Here is a 22113-nt window from a genome sequence, read left to right on the forward strand (position 1 = left end):
TAAGGGACGTATGTTGAACTTGTACTTAAACTTTTGCCGAATCCCGTTGGAAGGACGGCAAACACATCTTTCCCATAGACAAATGCCTTGATTGCGGTTCTTTGTTCGTCTTTTAAAATTAATGCGCTGTCGATTTCTTTTATTACAGACGTGATAGCGTAATCTAAACATCTTAATTCTCCAGTTGCAGTTTTCGTTGGTGAAAACCAATTCAACCCAAGCGCTCTTTGATGACGTGGGTGGTTACGTAACCGCAGATAGCCTGTCCATCATCGATTAAAGCCTGCCCTGGCAATTTGATTGGCTCGGCCTTCTGGGAGCCGAGCATAATTACTTCACAATGGATCGAGTCCAGACCGAACTTCCCGTCCAAAAAATGCTGTGGGCGGGGTTCGGGCTGGCACCCAAGCTACATTCCGCCTGCTGTGGGGAACACAATCGGGGGAAAAAATGCTGGTAAAATAGCTAGCTAGTGCTATTCACTATGGAAACTGCAGTCAACATTAGGGCCTGTTTACACCTGCACAGTGCATGTTCACAGTAACAGTTTAAATAAATAAAAGAATGATTTAAACTCGCATGGAAACAGGCCCTTATTGAGGTGGACATTTCAACCAGATCAATTAAGCGATAGCCTACCCTTGGATGACAGCATCAATCAAGAGCTTTACTGCTGGAATTGTTTGCTGGAAACTGTATGGAAGTAAATTAATGCCAAATGTTTTTGAAATAAAAAGCGTGTTAAATTACACTAATTAAAAAAAAATATGCATTACATTAACTGTGCTTTCATTTCATTTTCAAATTCAACATGGTTGTATATTTAAGCTGTGAATATTTGAATTCAAAACATTTCACACACCCTTTCGTTATTAAAAATTAAATAATTTATATTCACCTTTCAGATTTCACTTTGGGTTTTAAAAGTTATTTGGTAACACTTTACAATAAGGTTGTATTAGTTAACATTAGTTAATGCATTAGTTAACGTTAACTAACCATGAACAACACCTCTATTCAGCATTAATTAATGTTTGTTAACGTTAACTCACGCATGTATTAATGCATCTATTCATGTTAACAGTGCAATTAGTTAACATTAGTTAATGCATTAGTTAACATTAACTAACCATGAACAACATCTCTGTTCAGCATTAGTTAAACTTTGTTAACATTAAATCACGCATATATTAACGCATGTATTCACGTTGACAGTGCAAGTCGTTAACATTAGTTAATGCATTAATTAACATTAACAACACCTCTGTTCAGCATTAGTTAATGTTTATTATCGTTAACACGGATATATTAATGCATGTATTCATGTTAACTGCACAATTAGTTAACATTAGTTAATTAAATTAGTTAACATTACCTAACCAACAACACCTAGCTGTTCAACATTAGTTAATCATTGTTAACGTTAACTCACACATATATTAATGCATCTATTCATGTTAACAGTGTTAAGTAGTTAACATTAGGTAATGCATTAGATAATATGAAATAATGGGCAATGCCTGTAAATAGCCTTTATGTTTTAAGGTTAACTTACTGTGCATATTTACATTAGTTTATGTAGCGGTTGACACACTAAGAGTGATAATTTTTAACTAATCTACGCTAAAGGTAAAAATGCCATTGTGTCTATTCATATTAACAGCACAAGTAGTTAACATTAGTTAATGCATTAGATAACATGAACTAATCATGAACAATGCCTCTTATTTAGCCTTAATGTTTTAAGGTTAACTTACTGTACTTACATTAGTTTATGTAGCAGCTGACACATTTTTAACTCTCCACTCACTCACACTAAATTAAGGTAAAAAATACCATTGTGTACCTTATCAGCATTATTTATTAACAAGGCATTGATTTGGGCTGTAAATATAATTCTGAAGTGCAAACCATCTGAACATTAACAGATATGTTGTTCATGTTTATATGCATTTTACTATCATTACTTATATTCAACAAAGCATTTATTAATGGAATATGTGAACCTTATTGTAAAGTGTACACTATTTCAACATTAACTTATGTGTTACTAACATTTGTTGACCCTTTATTAACATGACTTACCATTAACAAAGCATTCATTAATGGAATTTGTGAACCTTATTGTAAAGTGTACACTATTTCATCATTAACTGATGAGTTACTAACATTTGTTGACTCTTTATTAACATGACTTACCATTAACAAAGCATTTATTAATGGAATTTGTGAACCTTATTGTAAAGTGTACACTATTTCATCATTAACTGATGTGTTACTAACATTTGTAGATCCTTTATTAACATGACTTACCATTAACAAAGCATTTATTAATGGAATTTGTGAACCTTATTGTAAAGTGTACACTATTTCATCATTAACTGATGTGTTACTAACATTTGTAGATCCTTTATTAACATGACTTACCATTAACAAAGCATTTAAATGAAAAATAAAATGTCTGTAATTGTTTACCCATTTTGTAATATTTAGTTTGTTTGCTGTGAGGCGTTTTCTCCTATGCAGTGACTGACAATGCATAAGACACACCAAAGCACAACATAAATTCACAAATCACATCAACTTTATTTGTTCGCTGTACTCCAAATCTTTATAATCCATATGTTTCTAAGGAACATATCCAAATTCTGCGTTTTTTCCGTCGTTCTTCATCTTCATTCTCAGCAGAATGAAGCCCACGAGATCCGTTACGGCATGGTTTACGGCACTGATATCAAACGCTCATTGGTTCTCACCTGCTTCGTCACAGACTGCGACATGCCGTGTTTCAGTGGATTGACATTTGAGTGCGCGCCTTCACGGAGAGAAGCCGGATTCATCATATTTTCATGGATTATTATCTTAAATTCTGCTCTGTACCCTATTAAAACTATTACCGCCAGAGAGGACTGCGACTGCAACTCATCATCATTTGAACTAACATACTTTCGGTACAACTTTTGACATTTTTGCAAAAAAATTAATTATTATGATTACGCTTGTCTCTTATTATTTTATTTATAACTGTACGGAGATTTACCAAGAAAACCAAGAAATGGTTATGGGTAGGTTTATGGGTAGGTGTGGATTATTGGCTCAAAATATCGTTTAATTTCATTAATGAATGCTTTGTTAAGGGTAAGTCATGTTAATAAAGGGTCTACAAATGTTAGTAACACATCAGTTAATGATGAAATAGTGTACACTACAATAAGGTTCACAAATTCCATTAATAAATGCTTTGTTAATGGTAAGTCATGTTAATAAAGGGTCAACAAATGGTAGTAACACATCAGTTAATGTTGAAATAGTGTACACTTTACAATAAGGTTCACAAATTCCATTAATAAATAAAAAATGCCTTGTTAATAAATAATGCTGATAAGGTACACAATGGTATTTTTTACCTTATTTTAGTGTAAGTGAGTGGAGAGTTAGAAATGTGTCAACTGCTACATAAACTAATGTAAGTACAGTAAGTTAACCTTAAAACATTAAGGCTAAATAAGAGGCATTGTTCATGATTAGTTCATGTTATCTAATGCATTAACTAATGTTAACTACTTGCACTGTTAATATGAATAGATTCATTAATATATGCATGATTTAATGTTAACAATGATTAACTAATGCATCTATTCATGTTAACTACTTGCGCTGTTAACATGAATAGATGCATTAATACATGCGTGAGTCAACGTTAACAAACAAACTAATGCTGAACAGAGGTGTTGTTCATGGTTAGTTAACGTTAACTAATGCATTAACTAATGTTAACTAATACAACCTTATTGTAAAGTGTTACCAGTTATTTAAAATTGAACAGGTTATATGACTGATTTTATTCTGGCCGCCACTGCCAGTTTTATACTGTATATGTTAAGCTTTATTTGAGAAAACATTTTGCAGAATTACTGGTCAGTCTATAAATTTACTGACTCAGCAAACATGCACATTTGCTGTAATTCTGCATAATAGTTAAATTTTTCGGAAATCATAAGTTTAATATGGTCTGTTACATACATTTAATCAGCTGAAGCACTTTCATATTGCATCGGCTTACATTCATTTCTGTTGGTTTTGTGGCCAGATGTCACCATATTCCACTGAAATGCACACACCGATTGTGTGAGGATGCATGAGGTTTACTTTTTTTTTTTTTTTTTTTTTACAATCGAGGGGAGGGGGTGAGAGGGCCAAGATTCAAAAGTCACGGTTCACTACTGCTTTTTTGACAATAAACAAGTACAATCTGTAATATTTCTCTCAGACCTGTAAGTTCTGTGTAGCTCCATCACCCTCTCCTCCAGTTCACGTGTTTGGTTGGGGGCGAAGCGAAAGTCACTGACATAGTCAGAGCCATGGTCTTGATCAAAGTCTCCTAGTTCTGCCTGCACGGTGTAGGATCCCAGCAGAGCATGTGTGACAAAGGAACAGGGTAGACGGCCAGAGAGGATGTCATTTCGCAGCTGCAAACACAAGTAGTACCTAGAACAGAACAAATTTTTTGTCATATTCTTACCTCAGAGTGCTATACTAACATACTACTTTTTAATAATTGCTTTTGCAATATGTTTACTTTACACAGCATTTTCTAGAAACTTCATTAAAAATGAAACTGGAACCAATACAGTCGATGATTTTAAACATCTCTTTAGTGATGGGAATGTCAGTTGGAATGACAAAATATATTTTTACAGATACTGTAATGACACCTTACAATTAAATGTCTGAAGCCTGTATAGAATCATGGCAATTTATTAGCCCCACCCACTTTTTTAAATTTATTTATTTATTTATTTATTTTTTTCAATTTTTCTTCTTCAGGAAGACAATGTATATTCTCATGAAGACGATTTGCCTTCCTGTGCTTATTTATATTTATATTTGTGAGGCCCTGTGCGAACTTGACGTGTTGACATCTAGTGTTGCTGTAGTGACGAACAATTTGTTGTTCCCTTTCGAAAGGGAACTTAACACTGTGTTCGAAAACGCATTGGGGAACGCCTCCTCATGAACCGGTGTCTGAAAACAATATCAACTCACGACAATCCTATGGGCCGGCGACAGCCTACGACGTCGTCATAGTGTGACCCGGTAGTATATAAGGAGCGCCTAGAGCGCCTTTTTGTTTGAAAGCAAGCGATATCAAACTCCCTCGGGTCTTTTTTCTTACCAGTGTGAAAGAGACTCAAAATACTCTGTCAATGTTGCACATACAATTAAGAGCTATACACCATTTTAATCTGTGGAATATCTTCGTAACATAACTGTTCAGATACTTTGCTTTAAAGAAATGCATTATATTTCAAAGAATATAACAGAATATCATTATTTTAAATTGTAATAATATTTCACAGTTTTGCTGTTTTTTCTGTAAGTTTGATTTACATTATGATGAGCTTGAGACATGATCAACAGAGGGTTTTTTCACAGCCTACCTGACTGAAAGAGCTCATTATTTAAGCAGGTCATTAGAGCTCTTTATGCGATTCTTTTGTCTTCTCAGGTGTAAATGACCCATTATTCATGATGATTCACGCCTCCACGCATACTGTGTTTCTTGACCAAAGATGTTTTAGAAAATTTAAATCTCTCTATTGTTTTATATAAACAAGCAAGCAGCATAATTTGTACCTCATTTTGGTCTACAACGTCCAATACCCAGAAGTCTTGTGAACACAGATTTTATATATATATATTTTTGGGCTTTATTTCAGTGACTTAAGTTTTTTGTTTTTTCAATAACCACGCATAAACGTTATTCCTTCAAAAACACAAACATGTAAATACATGTTCCTCACATATTATTGTAGCCTAGTTTGTGCTGAATACAGTGTAATGACACTTTTTCCATTAATATGTTTATGAACAACTGAAAAAAGCACAAATGTCAGGGCATGTCAAAACTTCTCCAGGGCCCAAAAATCCTCCGACCCCTGAGGGTTAAGGCAAGACAAATTAGGTCTGACAAACGTTTCAGGAAGTGTGTGCATCTGTGTACCATAGTGTTGACATCTGTTTGGGGCCTCCTTCAGAGCATGATGGTCTAAGTTTGTACTCTTCTTGCTTAACAATCTGGAGTCGGCAGTATCATCAGCGATACCACCTCGTTTTTTTCTTACCAGTGTGAAAGAGACTCAAAATACTCTGTCAATGTTGCACATATAATTAAGAATTATACACCATTTTAATCTGTGGAATATTTTGTTTATTTGTGTACACTCAGAGTAAAAACAAAATGTTGTGCTTATTGTAAAATAAAGAAAACAAACATGATACGTGATCTCTCGTCTCCCTCTGAACGAAGTCCAAACTGATAGTTCTCAGAAAATGAACGGTAACTTAGTGAATACTAATCACAAAAAAAATAGACTTATGTCTAAAGAAACGTTGAAATGTCAGGTTTTAAATCGTGTATGTCAAATCGAAAACAAAAATTCTCTGTTTATGTAATCTGTATGAAAAGAGATGTTAGATGCCCGTGATTCAGCTCATTATCCACTAATGCGGCCACGCCCTTGGAGCCAGCGCTAATCAGACGCAAATTCTGAGGCAATACATGTATACATCATCTCAATCGTGTATCTATTATCTTTATTATCTGGATGTTAAAGCTATCTCTGGAAGCCTCTGTAAGTTCCTGGAATGTCACATGAAATGCCTCTTCTTTTACTGAGATATTTGTGGACTAAAGGTGCACAGAGCACCCTCTGGCTGCAAGTATGAATTGAAAACAGCATCCAGCGCTCACAGGGATGACAAATATTGAATAAATATTACTCCTCTGTATAGAAAATTGACAAACATGAGAATCTATCAATATTTCTCCAAATGTGCATGCTCTAAGCATATTAAGAAATTACGGTCAATATAAGATTTTAAGAGTCTTTTGAAGCTTAGTCTTAGATCTTTTTAATGATGTATAGTTTGTCAAGTGCACATTAACATTTAGGCTATACAATATAAAAAAAAATGTATTAGCCTACACGAAATGCCAAAGAGGTAGGAATGTTCTGACGCTTTGCATCACAGAAATACATTATATTTTAAAGTATATTAAAATAGAAAACCATTATTTGGTTAGAGACTTAAGACTTCTTTTAAAAAAAATGTGTCCAATCTTTTGACTGGTACTGTAATTTAACATATGCCTATACAAAATTTTCTTCACATCATGTGCAATAATATGTGCATGCATGAGATCACAAAAATCATCACATCACATGGACATTAATCCTGTTATCAGCATTATCACAGAGGGTTTTTTCACAGCCTACCTGACTGAAAGAGCTCATTAATATGCAGGTCATTACAGGTCCTTATGCAGATCTTTTGCACACTGCGTTTCTTAACAAAAAGTGTCTTAGAAAATTTAAATATATCTATTGTTTTATATGAACGGGTAGGCAGGATAATTTTTACATCATTTTGAAGCAAAACACTGTAACCTCCAATACCCAGAAGTCTTGTGAACACAGATTTAATATATTTTTTTGGCCTTATTTCAGTGAATTGTAAAAAAAAAAAAAAAAGCGCTATATAAATAAATTTTTGACTTGACTTAAGTTTTTTGTTTTTTTCAGTATCCACGCATAAATGTTATTCCTTCAAATACACAAACATGTACATACATGTTCCTCACGTATTATTGTAGCCTAGTTTGTGCTGAATACAGTGTAATGACACTTTTATCATTAATATGTTTATGAACAACTGAAAAAAGCACAAATGTCAGGGCATGTCAAATCTTCTCCAGGGCCCCAAAAATCCTCAGATCCCAGAGGGTTAAAGGTACCTTCTTTTCTTTGAAAAGAAGCTTGGGTCCAGAAGCCTTTGAGCAGCCTTGGTAGGCCTTCTGTGGAAGGCCTCTTTGAGGCTCATAGCTTGGGCTGTTGGCCAGCAGCCCAAGCTACGATGCTATGATGCTGTCACTGACAGCCTATGTGTGACCCATAGAGGGAGTGGTTCTGGCATTTCAGTTGAAACTGCTAGTTCTGACGTTTGTCTAGCCTTTCTTGGCATGCACTCCCCTCAAGCATGGCAGCGTGGGTATATCGTTCCCAAATACGTTTTTGAATGCAGTGTTGAGTTACCTTTTGAAAGGGAACGTCACAGGTTACGTATGTAACCATGGTTCCCTGAGAACAGGGAAAGAGACACTGCATTTCCTAGCCATGCATCAGGGCTGTCTGCTGAACAGTCCCTTCAGACAATAAGGTACTAACTGGTTCACTAGGTGCTTCTTATATACTTTTGGGTCACGCAATGATGACGTCATAGGCTGTTGCCGGCCAATAGCAGATTTGCACTATACAACATCAGGAAAATCAGGCCCTTTCTAACAGAACATGCAACACAACTTCTGGTCCAGGCCCTGGTCATTTCTAGGCTTGATTACTGCAATGCACTTCTGGCTGGACTGCCATCATGCACAATCAAGCCTCTACAAATGATTCAGAACGCAGCAGCACGTCTCGTCTTCAACGAGCCCAAAAGAGCCCACGTCAAGCCTCTCTTCATCTCTCTTCACTGGCTACCACTTGCTGCTCGCATCAAATTCAAGGTGTTGACGCTTGCTTACAGATCTACCACAGGCTCAGCACCCTCCTACTTCCACTCACTCTTACGAGTCTACACTCCTACCAGAAACCTGCGCTCATTAAAGGAGCGAAGGCTTGTGGTACCATCACAGAGAGGCACGAAATCACTTTCCAGAACATTCTCATTCACTGTTCCTGCCTCCATCCGGAATGCGGAATCCCTGGCAATATTCAAAAGACAGCTGAAAACCCATTTCTTTCGTGAGCACTTAAGCTCATCTAAAAAAAATAAAAAATAAATTAAAAAAAATCTTCTTTTTCCTATCCTTTCACTTCCTTTAATCCCTCTCTATTGTAGTTTAGGATAATCTGAGCACTGCCTATAACTTGTATTATGAGCACTTCTTGTCTACTTGCCTCGTCATGACGACTCGCTTGTTTCATTCCTCACTTGTAAGTGACTTTGGATAAAAGCGTCTTCCAAATGAATGAATGTAAATAGGATTGTCGTGAGTTGATATTGTTTTCAGACACGTTTCATGAGGAGGCGTTCCCCAATGCGTTTTCAAAAGCAGTGTCTCGTTCCTTGTTCTCAGGGAACCATGGTTACATACGTAACCTGAGACGTTTGTGTTGCGGATATTTAAGAAAAAAGTTTGCTTCGCTTTGTATATTCAGTTTAACAGCTGTGTAACATACTAGATGCATTGGGGAAAAGTCCTTTTTCTCCGATTTCTGAAGCCTGCATCCATTATGCATCATAATGTTATTTTTAATGCAGAAATAATGTCTTATAAAAAAGCTTATAATGTCTTGTATCATCTAATGAATATTCATAACAACAATAATAATACTTACCTCTCTGTAGTTATAACTATTAAGAGTATGATGATTTATAACTGTCACAGATCCCTTGTCTCCTGGACTCCTATTCCCATGATCACTGATCATCTACACCTGGACTTCCTCGTTATCACTCCCTATATATATGGACTCACTCCCTTCACTCCTTGTCTCTTCTTAATGTTATATTGTATGTGGTGTTATGCTTCGCCTCCGTGTTTCTTCATTAAATCCCCTGATTTGTGGATATCCATTTGTGCTTCATCTCTATTGCATACACGTCACGTAACAATAACACACAATGAACATAATTTTATCCTTAAGTTATAGAGTAAATTACTTCTTATAAACATTTAAAATGGTTTATAATGTATTAATATTATTTAGAAGTGGTCTTTGTCTGCTTCAAGTAAAGTAACAAAAGTTAGGTATTCTTATAAACATCCATAATATATCATGAATGGGTTATAAAACATTTCCCTTTAGGTAAAATCAAAGTTGTGTGGAAAACAAAACATACTTTTTTGAATGTTTGGATAGATGTTGAAACGTACAATATGTGTTGACAACATATGAACGTAGCATTATTACATTTTTACACCTAAAACAAAATATTTATAAATCTTTCATATCATAAAGTCAGCTAAATAATTTTCCATTTTACATTTAACGTTATAGACATTTTAGGTTCATTTACCCTACCCAAAACTAAACCATTGTTCTAGAAAAAGAATACAATGTAATGGACAGAAATGTGTAGCAAAATGAGAACTTATGAGAAACAATGACAAACAATATAATATTAAAAAGATATTTTTAGCTGCTAATCCCACTCCTACCTCTAAACCTACCCATAATCATTTCATAAAAATATCAGAATCAGAATCAGAAAGAGCTTTATTGCCAGGTATGTTTACACATACTAGGAATTTGTTTTAGTGACAGAAGCTCCACAGTGCAACAGTGACAGCGACAAGACACAGATAATAAAAAGAGTAAAAGAATAATATACAAATATACAAGATAGACAAAGTATAAAAAAAGCAAACCACAATATATAATATAGACAATTTGTATGTACAGTTATGATGTGTGCAAATTTGAAATATAAATGTTTTAAGTAAATAATGTATAATAGATTTGTGTGTTCCGTGTTTGTCAAGTGTTCATGAGATGGATTGCCTGAGAAGAAACTGTTCCTGTGTCTTGTTGTTCTGGTGCTCAGGGCTCTGTAGCGTCGACCAGACGGCAACAGTTCAAAGAGGGAGTGTGCTGGATGTGAGGGGTCCAGAGTGATTTTCTTTGCCCTTTTTCTCACTCTGGATAAGTACAGTTCTTGAAGAGTGGGGAGGGTTGTACCAATGATTCGCTCAGCAGACCGGACTACCCTCTGTAGTCTTCTGAGGTCAGATTTGGTAACTGAGCTGAACCAGATGGTAAATGAAGTGCATAGGAGGGATTCAATGATGGCAGAGTAAAACTGTGTGGCGAGGGGGGCGTGGTTCAGCGAGGTCTGCAACCGGAGAGAATAGCGGGAGACACTTGGTAAGTGAGTGTGTTGAATACAAATCACGAACACCTTTTTCTCATTCCAGTGATTGGCGCAGAGACAGGATAAAACGCCGTGAGAAGCAGGAGTGTGTGAGAGAGAGGGGAACTGCTGACTGAGTCGTGTCGAGGTTCTGGAGTGAAGCCCTTGCGGATTGTTTATGCTAAACTTGGAGAGAAGCCCTTGTGGATGGTGCATACCGAACCTGGAGTGAAGCCCTTTGTGGATTGTTTATTTTTGTTGTTGTGCGCTGCACAGTCTTTCTGTTGAAGCCTTTGAGAATTAATAAAGTCTCAGTCAGCAGTTGTTCGCCGACCCTGTCCTCTTCCTTCCCCAACTACGAACTGAACTGTGTTACAAACTGTTTCAGCAGCTCCTGTGGTAGGTTGAACTTCCTCAGCTGGCGAAGGAAGTACAACCTCTGCTGGGCCTTTTTCACAATGGACTGAATGTGGTTGTCCCACTTCAGGTCCTGGGAGATTGTGGTGCCCAGGAACCTGAATGACTCCATTGCAGTCACAGTGCTGTTCATGATGGTGAGTGGGGGGAGAGTAGGGGGGTTTCTCCTGAAGTCCATGATCATCTCCACTGTCTTGAGCGTGTTGAGCTCCAGGTTGTTAAGACTGCACCAGACAGCCAGCTGTTCAACCTCCATTCTGTAAGCAGACTCGTCACCCTCCCGGATGAGGCTGATCAGTGTGGTGTCATCTGCAAACTTCAGGAGCTTGACAGAGGGGTCTTTAGGAGGTGCCATCGTTGGTGTACAGGGAGAAGAGCAGTGGGGAGAGAACACAGCCCTGAGGGGCGCTGGTGCTGATGGTGAGGGTGCTAGATGAGAATTTCCCAGCCTCACTAGCTGCTGCCTGTCTGTCATCCACTGACAGACAGAGGTGGGCATGGAGAGCTGAGTTAATTTGGGCTGGAGGAGTGATGGGATGATGGTGTTAAAAGTAGAGCTGAAGTCCACAAACAGGAACCTCACATAAGACCCTGGTCTGTCCAGATGCTGCAGAACATAATGTAGTCCCATATTGACTGCATCATCCACAGACCTGTTTGCTCGGTAAGCAAACTACAGGGGTTCCAGTAAGGGTCCAGTGATGTCCTTCAGATAAGCAAGAACCAGTCTTTCAAATGATTTCATGGCCACAGACGTTAGAGCCACAGGTCTGTAGTCATTAAGTCCAGTAATTTTGTGTTTCTTTGGGACGGGATGACGGTGGAGCATTTGAAGCATGAGGGGACTTCAACAGAGCTCCAGAGATCTGTTGAAGATCTGTGTGAAGATGAGGGCCAGCTGGTCAGCGCAGGTTTTCAGACAGGCTGGTGAAACGCTGTCTGGGCCTGGTGCCTTTCTTCTCTTATTCTTTCTGAAGACCTGGCACACGTCATCTTCACTGAACTGAAGTGGAGGAGTGGGGGAGAGGGAGGTTGTTGGAGGTGTAAATGGTGATTTTTCAAACCTGCAATAAAACTCGTTCAGATCGTCTGCCAGTTGTTGATTTGCCACAGAGCTGGGGGATGGTGTCTTGTAGTTGGTGGTGACCTTTTCAACACTGAAGCTGTGTCATTAGAAGAGAACTGATTCTGAAGTTTATCAGAATAATTCCTCTTTGGCCTGTTTGTACAAGACTCTGTCCCCATTTCTGCGAGCATCTTCTTTGGCCTGACTGAGCTGGCTGAGTTTTGCAGTGAACTACGGTTTGTCATTGTTGTAAGTTAAATGAGTCTTTGTAGGAAAGCACAAATCCTCACAGAAACTGATATATGATGTAACATTCTCTGTGAGCTTGTCCAGATCAGTGGCAGCAATTTCAGAAACACTTCAATCAGTCCATTCGAAACAGGCTTGTAAAGCCCGCTCTGTTTCGCTGGTCCATCTCTTTACAGTCTTTGCTACAGGTTTATATGTACAGTTAAACAGAAAAGCATAATAGACGTACAATTGTACGTTAATCATTATAATTTATTTATGGCAAAAACAACAAATTTGGTACCAAAAGTAGTTCAAATGACGATGTATTGCAGTCACAGTCCTCTCTGGACGTATATAATAGTTTTGTATGAGGTATAGAGCAGAATTTAAGTTATTATTAATCAATGAAAATCTTATTTAGGCACGCATTTCTCATTCAAACCCACAAACCACGGCATGTTGCAATCTGTGACGAAGCAGACGAGAGCAGACCATTTGATATCACTGCCATAAAATGTGTCGTATTGCTTCTTGACGCAGCAATTTCAATTCAAGGACCGCAAGATTTTTAATGTTTACTGCCGCTATTTAGGATATGGAAGTAAATTAATGCCAACTGTTTTTTAAATAAAAAGCTTGTTGAATTGCACTAATTGGAAAAAAAAAAAAAAAAAAAAAAAAGCATTACATTAGCTGTGCTTGCATTTAGATGCATTGTATTTTTAAGGCTTGCATTTTTATGGGCTGAAATTCAACATGGTCGTATATTTAAGCTGTGAAGATTTCAATTAAAAATATTTCACACACATTTTCATCATTAAAAATTCAATAGTTAATATTCACCTTTCAGATTTCACTTCCAAAATATTCATTCTGTTTAAAAATACAACCTATAAAATTCGACTAGCAGTTTTCAGTCCATTTTATTTCACTTTACAAATTCGCTTCCACAAATTCAGTGGTTCAAATTCGGCGGAAAATTCAACATTTCACATCCGGGAACTGTAGGAAAAGCAGTAGAGTACAGATGCATGATCTCCATCTGTTGTTAGTCTTCTTCACCAGCAGGTGCCGCTAGCGGCTGTTTACGAAAACTAGAACAACGGCTAGTAAGTCATCATTCATTCATAAAAATGGATTTACAGAAATGGAGCAAGCCGTAAGTGTATGTGTGATGATTATCAGGGCCAGTATGAATGCAGAAAAGCTGATAAAGACAGAAAATCTGCATTTATGTTTAATTCAGTGTCTTTACGGTTACTTTCCCTGTGTAGGCTACAACTTTCTCTACATTGAACGAGATTATAACGTTATTGCCCAATGCTGGTTTACAGATCAAATGTTAAATCTGAGGTAGACATATATTTATCTCTGTTTAGTTTCCTTAACTTTATATCACAGCTGTGTTGTAATACTAGGGTTTCCCTCATACATCATAGGATTCCCCTTATATTAGGACATATAAAACTCTTAACACTGCTTAATGGACTCGTACAGTGATATAAATGACCAACCTCGCACCTCATTTGTGATGTAGGTTATACTATATAGGCCAAAAAAGCAGATACTGGCATAAAGTTAGTTTGACGCTGAACGTTTGATATTCGCAAATTTAGGGACCGTCTCTAAAGTTACAACATTGGTATTCACGTTTCTACCTTCAATAGCATTTAAAGAGAATAACTTACAGTCACAAAACCAACTGTAAAGTGTTCGTCTAGGTCTCATGTCGAACAGTGATGCGCTCTACTCTCTCTCTCTCAGAATCGGCATCGGCGCGTGTTAACTGGGCCTATTGTGGCCAGCAGCTCGCTCTGGGACATGTATATTTTTCACAGCTGTAAAGCACTGGGCCGATTCCTGTTCACTGTAACTGGCCCGACTCTGGCTATAGAGATCTGTGCCACTCCTGGCAATGACTCAGCTTATGTTCACTCACAGATGGTTACATAAGCAATGATTAAAATTGTCTTAAAATTGACTTTGTTTCCTAGTAGTATCTGATATGAATTAACATTACACGTTTAATGTAGCGAATTTGTCAATACCAACATATCTGCGAAACGAAACTTTCTAAAGTTAACTTCACGTGATTGCCGCGAACGCTGCTTTCTTGGCTTGCCTGAAAACTTTCAATATGCCACTACAGTTAATAAACTGACAAAATCTTTTTCATCTTTGATCTAAGCATTGTTATGTGGATCTCGAGTATTTACGCTGCACTAAACTTTAACGAGCAACACTCCGATCTGCAAACAAAGAGCTGATGAAGCGGATGATGGTGGTTCTGCATTCACGAGGAGAAAGAGCAGGTTTGTCTGTTTGTTTTTAGTTTCCACGCTCATACATTTAATGCAACTGTAATAAGCAAAAGTTGTTTTATTCCATGTTTCAAGAATGAGAGTGAAGAGGATTTGTATCAAAAATGTATACAAAAGCTAGTTATATAAGCTAGTTTCACTGATTTGTGATGAGAATGTGCTGCAATCCTATGCATTAGTATGTTTGAGATCATCTTCAGTTGCTAAATGTGAGCAGAATTTACTTTTACAGATGCTTATGACTGCTAAAACATGGACAAAACAAACACAATCACAGCATTTGTTGCTACTAGTTGCTTCTTCACTCAACATGTTAAGACGCACAGGAATTAGTGATTATTTATCATAACATGCCATAAATTGCTTTTAATATTTCTCTGTTTTGTAGTAATCAAGAGAACTGTTATCATCTCTGACGAAATGGCAGATTTTAATCCCCAGACACCGAGCAGTGCAAGCCCTGAAGAAATAACACCATAGACATCTTCTCTGACTGAACTAGCATGGAGCTGTTGGAGGCAATGAGAAAGCTGATAAGTTTAAGTAAAGTTTGGCACATTCAGTTAGACCTAGGGGTGCACGATTAAGCGGCATTTAATAGACAGAGCCGTAGTTCACAGACAAGCCACGCAATATCGCGTTCATTATCGCAGGCGATTCATCTGCGATATGAACGTGATATTGCGTGGCTTTTCAGTGATCTACGGCTCTGTCTATTAAATGCCGCTTCATTTGAAAGCAGGTGATGGCGATTTAGCGGTAATCAGGGAACCGGCTTTACTGACGAAATGCGCGTGAGAATAGCATGCGATTAATCGTGCAGCCCTAGTTAGACCACATAGCCTTTATTAATAGATACTTGTATACTATTTGCTCTATACAGGTGGAATGTAAACCTGAGTAAATGCCGCTACTTTAATGATTATTTCTAAGTTTACTGAGCAATGTCGTCCACATCACATCTTGCCCTAACCAACGTTACCTGAAGAATCCTTTCAGCGTAGCAGATATTTGCAAGCGTCTGGAGCCAACTTATGTAAGTAAAGCACAACATTTTTTTTGTTTTGTTTTGTTTTTTTCTTATTTGATTTTGTAAGGATATCTTAATGAAAAAAATGTAGGGCAACATGCGTTGCTGCTTTTTGTTAAGCACACTGATCTGAGAAATGGGATTTTATTCCTACATTCATGTGAATAAATTAGCAGTACCTTTATCTACGATTAGTAAACCTTTACAATCTTACTTTATTTGCTGAACTGGATACTGGAGAGTGAGCTTCAACACTTAAGGTAACTTCAGTTGAGTTGAAATGCTGGTTGCGTGATGTCTCCTCAGATAACTGGACACAGACTTGACTTTCTCTTTTCTGCATCCACTGGTTATACACTTGTGTGTTTTTGGTTTTCTAGGTTTGTGAAAAGTTACACCATATCACTGAAAACGGCATGCGTCAAAATTTCAGAGACTCTGCGTGACATTTTAAATGTTTATGATCTTCAGGTGAGTTAAAATTTGTCAACACCAACTACCTCCATCACTGTCTTCACTGTATATAAAATAAAGTTGGTTGCTTGTTTAACATGTTAATTTTTGCTTGACTTTGAAGGGTGTGCATGATGTCAATATGAAACGCACCGTAGCCCTCCATGCTCCTCAGTGTACCTGTGAGGAGGACCCACAATTCTTCAAGAAATGTAAGTGTTCAATGCATTATAACAGAATTGCTAGTATCAGTGAATGTAACGGTCTACTTTTAGTCTACTGAGTGAAACTTACAGTTGGACCCTTTATGCTTATTTTAGGAGGTGTTGGGAGAGCCAGACATCACTGATTCTGTCATTGTGGTCAACAAAACGAAAGCACAAGTCCTTCAAGCACTGCAGTTGTGATAGAAGATGATATTCAGTTTTATAATAATAATAATAATAATAATAATAATAATAATAATAATAATAATAATATAATCGTCAAAAAAATCTTCAATTGTACAGCTGGAGGTTTATATTACGGATTTATTTTTTAGGTGTTATTGTTGTTTGTTTTTGTCTTTTGAGTTGATGAGATGTAATGTCCTGCAGAGATGCCTGATCCTGTTCCTGGAGATCTACCTGCCAGCAGAGTTCAGCTAAGTTCTTCAGCTAATTATTGTGCTAAATACAACAGCAAATTATGACTATACATAAGAGTCCATGAAAGTAATGCTTGTTTGTGGAAATTTGCAAGTTTGCAGTAATGGGTATTTTATTAAAGGTGCCCTAGAATCAAAAATTGAATTTACCTTGGCATAGTTGATTAACAAGAGTTCAGTACATGGAAAAGACATACATTGAGTTTCAAACTCAATTGCTTCCTTCTTATGTAAATCTCATTTTTTTAAAAGACCTCTGAAAAACAGGCGAATCTCAACATAACACCGACTGTTACATAACAGTTGAGATCATTAATATGTACGACCCCACGCAATTTAAAGGGGCCGCAGCATGAATTGGTGCATAGTTAATTATGCCCCAAAATAGGCAGTTAAAAAAATTAATTTAAAAAAATGTATGGGGTATTTTGAGCTGAAAGTTAACAGACACATTCAGGGGACACCTTAGACTTATTACATCTTGTAAAAACTGGTTCTAGGACACCTTTAATATCATAATCACATTTCAATATGAACTCAATACCACCTACTTTTTGAAAGTATACCATATACTTGCTTATTTTTTAAATAATTTTGGAGCCATTTTATTTTAAATATTGTGTTAGATGTCTTAAAATCCAAAACATTCAATCCTCCATCAATTTTTGATCTACAAATATTTTCTTTTTTGATATAGTGTGATTTGTTCTTCCAAATAAATTACAAAAGTTTGGTATCTATCATTTTGATTAATGATGGGGTTATATCTAGCACTTGAGATATATACCTAGATAAACCCTCTGCATTAACCAGTAATACACGGCCAGTTATTTTTACTGTGTCCATTCAAGGACGCAAAGTAAAATAGGGATTGGTACTCACGTCACCACTGACGTTGTGATTTTTGGATCACACGTCTCTTAAGGTGTGATAATGAGTACATCAGATGACCACTTCCCCCTTTTTCCCTATTTCAGCGCACCAGTCAAGGTCTTTTACATTGGTAATATGAGAACACTCTCAACAGGGGCTTTCATTCATTTAGAATTAATGTGAAGTGGTCAGCTGATTTATCTGAAAGATTGGTGAGATTGCTAACTTGTAGAACCTCTTCTGTATTATCACACAAGTGTAATAAAATACATTTTATTACCAAAAAGATAAACAAGAATAACTAACACAACTACTAAATGAATACCATGAATGATAAAGGAATAAAGTGCATAAGATACATAGGGCCCTATTTTAACGATCTAAACGCAAAGTGTGAAGCGCACGGCGCAGGTGCACTCAGGGCGTGTCCATTTCCACTTTTGCTATTTTAACGACGGAAAAACGGTCCGTGCGCCGGGGCTCATTTTTGAAATGGGTTCTCTTAATGAGTAATGGGCGTAACGTTCAATTAACCAATCAGAGTGTCATCTCCCCTTCCCTTTAAGAGCGAGATGCACTCGCGCCATGGCGGATTGCTATTTACATGCTGGAATTTGTTGGCGGAAAAGCTGAACGCTTTTCAAGCGAAGAAACTGATCTGCTCGTGCGCGAAGTTAAAGATATAACATTATATATATTATATAATTATATATTATATAACATATAACATTATAAAATACACTGACTTATTAAACACACCGATTCAACTGAGGAGTTCAACGAGTGATGTTTTGCTGAAATTACCTGTTAAGTGGCCAGTTAATCGTTCAGTCGTCTGCGTTGGATGCAGGTTTTCAAATAGCTCCGCGCGATCAGTCAGTTAATATGTGTGTGTATTGGCAAGATTGTTCAATTAATTAGCCAGTTTCGTTCATCATTATAAGTAGTAATAGGCTGAATTGAAAATAAGTATCCTAATTCTAATACACACAATGACTATTCATCATTACATTTTTATATTTATGTAGCCTATACACAATAATATTCTTTTACACTGTAATCCTTTTGTTTTTAATATTTGGCATATTTGTGTGATGCGTATCCCTGTGTGTAATAAGCAAAGTCAACGCGCACTGTGGACGCGCCCAGAGGTGCAGTTTCTACCAACGCGCTCTAACAAAAAAATATTGCGCCACTGACTTTAGACTTTAGACCAGGTTTGAGTTGGTCTATGGCGCAGTCTATTTTCAGCTCCTTAAAATAGCAATGCGCCGGCAATGCGCCTGAACACACCTCTTTTTTAGACCAGCACTAACTGGCGCAAATGCATTTACTAATTTAAGGACGTGGCGCTGAACAGGAAAACGCGAACGGCCCCGGACGCAAACTAGCAAACACACTTGCGCTGCGCCTTGCGTCGCATTGCGCCGGGTGTATTATAGGGCCCATAGAGTACAAGTGATTTAGTTGGGTGTGGCTATGGAAGAGTTACATTATCTTATGGAAAGATAAACTGTTTCTCTGAAAATAATAAGGTGGAGAACCTTATTATGCACCAAACAAATAAACGAAAGATTATTTGTTATTAACTAACATCAGCTATATTACATCTAATGGGAATTAGGAAATTATATACTGATAATATACAACAATGCCAAGGTCTCTGGAAAAAGGTTTGGTTAAGTGATATTTATGTTCCACTTGGTTGAGTCCGATGAAGGTGACATCTTCCACTGGTTGTGCTGGGTGACAATGCAGTGGGGAGAGGAGCCAGAATCTGTTTTAACAGGCCTGAACATGAAGCTCTGTCGGATGCTGATCTCCTGGAGCACCAAAGGGTCCTAAAATCTGGAACACGCATATGAGGCCCTGGTGTAGGTGCAGAGGGTCCTTAACAGTCTGGAACACGCAGACGAAGGTACCTTGGAGTGAAGGTTTGCTCTCCTGAGCTTGACCTTGTTGCAGATGTCGTTACTGTCTCGCTGGATGGAAACTCTGAACGTAGTGTTTGTTGATGTCTCTTTCCTCACAAGCTGGAGGCTTAGAATGTGGTCGTCTCTGTTGCTGCCTCACAAGCTGTAGACTCAGGTCGTAGGACCTTTTGTTGTCTCTCTGGATGAACCAGAGGCTCAGAATAGTGTTGTATCTGTTAGTGTCTCACCCGATGGGAGACTAAGAACGGTGTATCTGTTAACGTCTCACTCCTTACAGAGTTGAGACCCAGAAACTCCATGTGGACCAATGACAAGACCTGTCCTTCTCAGGCTTGGTACAAGAGGTCTTCTTCTTGCCCTCTAAGAGGTGTCTGGATGTTGTCCTTACATCTTTATCTGATGGCGTTGGACAGTTTGTTTGTGTTAGTACACCAAGATCCAATCAAAATGTAGCAAACCTTTGTCAACTGTTATGGACAGAGAGGGGCCCGGCCATAAACTGGGCCCTGGAATGTGCTGTTCACTACATAGGTGTAAAGTTTAACTAATTTCTGACTTCCTTATTTTTAGATATCTTAATACCTAGATATTTAACAACTTCTTTAACTGGAATATTGCATATTGCTGGAAAGTTACAGGAACCTAGAGCCATAAGCTCACATTTATTAATATTCAGGGAAAGACCAGATACATATGATAATAATTGCAGGCATTTAATTGCTTTTTCAACTTCAGTATAGTCTCTTAAGAAAAGGGTAGTGTCATCTGCTAATTGTGTGCATTTAATTACTTTCTTTTCTATTTTGATACCACGAAAAATATCTTTCTTAATATGAATGGCCATAATTTGTGCAACCAACAAAAAAAGTAATCAGACAGCCCTGTCAAATCCCCCTTTTAATTTCAAATCTATGAGAAGTTCCATATGCCAATTTTACAGAGCTATAAATCTTGTTACATAGGGTTCTGATTACTTTTTGAAATTTTTCCCCAAAACCAAAAAATTCAAGGGTTTTAAAAATAAAAAAATGTTTGATTGTATTAATGGCCTTTTAAAAATCGACAAACAGAATAAAACTATTTTCATTGAGAATTTCATTATAATCTATGAGATCTAATACTAAGTCTAATATTATGGAAACATGCATTCCTTTTATAGAACCTGACTGCACCTCATGAACAACAGATTCTAATCCTGATTTTAACCTTTCAGCGAATATAGAAGCAATAATTTTGCTATCATTATTAATTAAGATGATTGGCCGCTGATTATCTAGTGATAATAGGTCTTTATCAGGCTTTGGAATTAGTGATATTAGACCTTGTGTCAAAGAGGGAGGCAAAAAACCCTGATCAATAGACTCTTTAAAGACCATTAATAGTCAGGGGGTCAAAACTGATATTAAAAAATTGTCGGACACTTTTTGGTACAAGCATACAATCTATCCAGTATTAATATTTAATCCCTCAACATGTGTTCTATCCAGGTTGTCAGCTTAGTGTCAATTATTGTCAATTTTAACACTATATTCTTAAAAGTGGTAAAAGCAGATTTTTTTTCTAAAGAGCTTCCATTTTCTTCCATGTTGCCTACTATAATTTTGGGCAAATGTGCAATATAATCCAATTTATGTGCAAGCATGATCATTAAAAAATAATAATCAATAATTACCACAAGAGTATCACACCACAAGGGGACACTGTTGTGTCAGCACAGCTGTGATTTGGCATGAGGTAGCAGATCCAGAGATGATCACAGCAGGTGTCAACAGTCTGAACAAAACTTTATAAATGCCAGAAACAGGTAAACTAAACTGTTTTCTAACTAGCTATACTTCTCAGTCAGATAGCTAGGCTAATTTACTTTAATAATTACAAGCTTACTTACTAATAGGTAAATTAAGTTTTGTGCAGATGTGTAATGGAAATATTATGTTTATAATTTATTTGCTGCACAGCAGCCTATTTTAAAGTCTGCTAGCTAAAAATTGTTAAAAGTTTTTTTAGATAGCCAAGCCCTCAGCTTATGTCAGAGGACATTGTAGTGATCCACTCAGAAACCAATCACACTAGTGTAGTGAACAATTTATTTGCCTTTCAGATGAGATAACATGGATCCAGTGGGAGCTGTTAGCCTAGCGTCCAAAGAAAAACAAATAGAAAGAGATATTGATTGGGAAAAATGTTTCATTTGTCAAGACAAATATGGAAAATACAGCCAAGAT

At 37.1% G+C, this 22113-nt stretch overlaps 1 protein-coding gene across 4 annotated transcripts in view; it reads right to left on the reverse strand.

Moving 5' to 3' along the window:
- The window catches only part of LOC137021686 (band 4.1-like protein 1), a 660940-nt gene that overhangs the window by 232982 nt on the left and 405845 nt on the right, over positions 1 to 22113 (reverse strand). For all 4 annotated transcript variants that reach the window (XR_010895347.1, XM_067388496.1, XM_067388498.1 and 1 more), the window contains one exon: positions 4273 to 4488. Coding sequence is in view for 3 of the 4 variants with exons in the window: in XM_067388496.1 (XP_067244597.1) it covers positions 4273 to 4488 (216 nt within the window). In the remaining variant the exon portion in view is untranslated. The remainder of the gene's footprint in view (positions 1 to 4272; positions 4489 to 22113) is intronic.

This window comes from Chanodichthys erythropterus, chromosome 6 (genome assembly GCF_024489055.1).
Source record: "Chanodichthys erythropterus isolate Z2021 chromosome 6, ASM2448905v1, whole genome shotgun sequence".
Classification (NCBI taxonomy): domain Eukaryota; kingdom Metazoa; phylum Chordata; class Actinopteri; order Cypriniformes; family Xenocyprididae; genus Chanodichthys; species Chanodichthys erythropterus.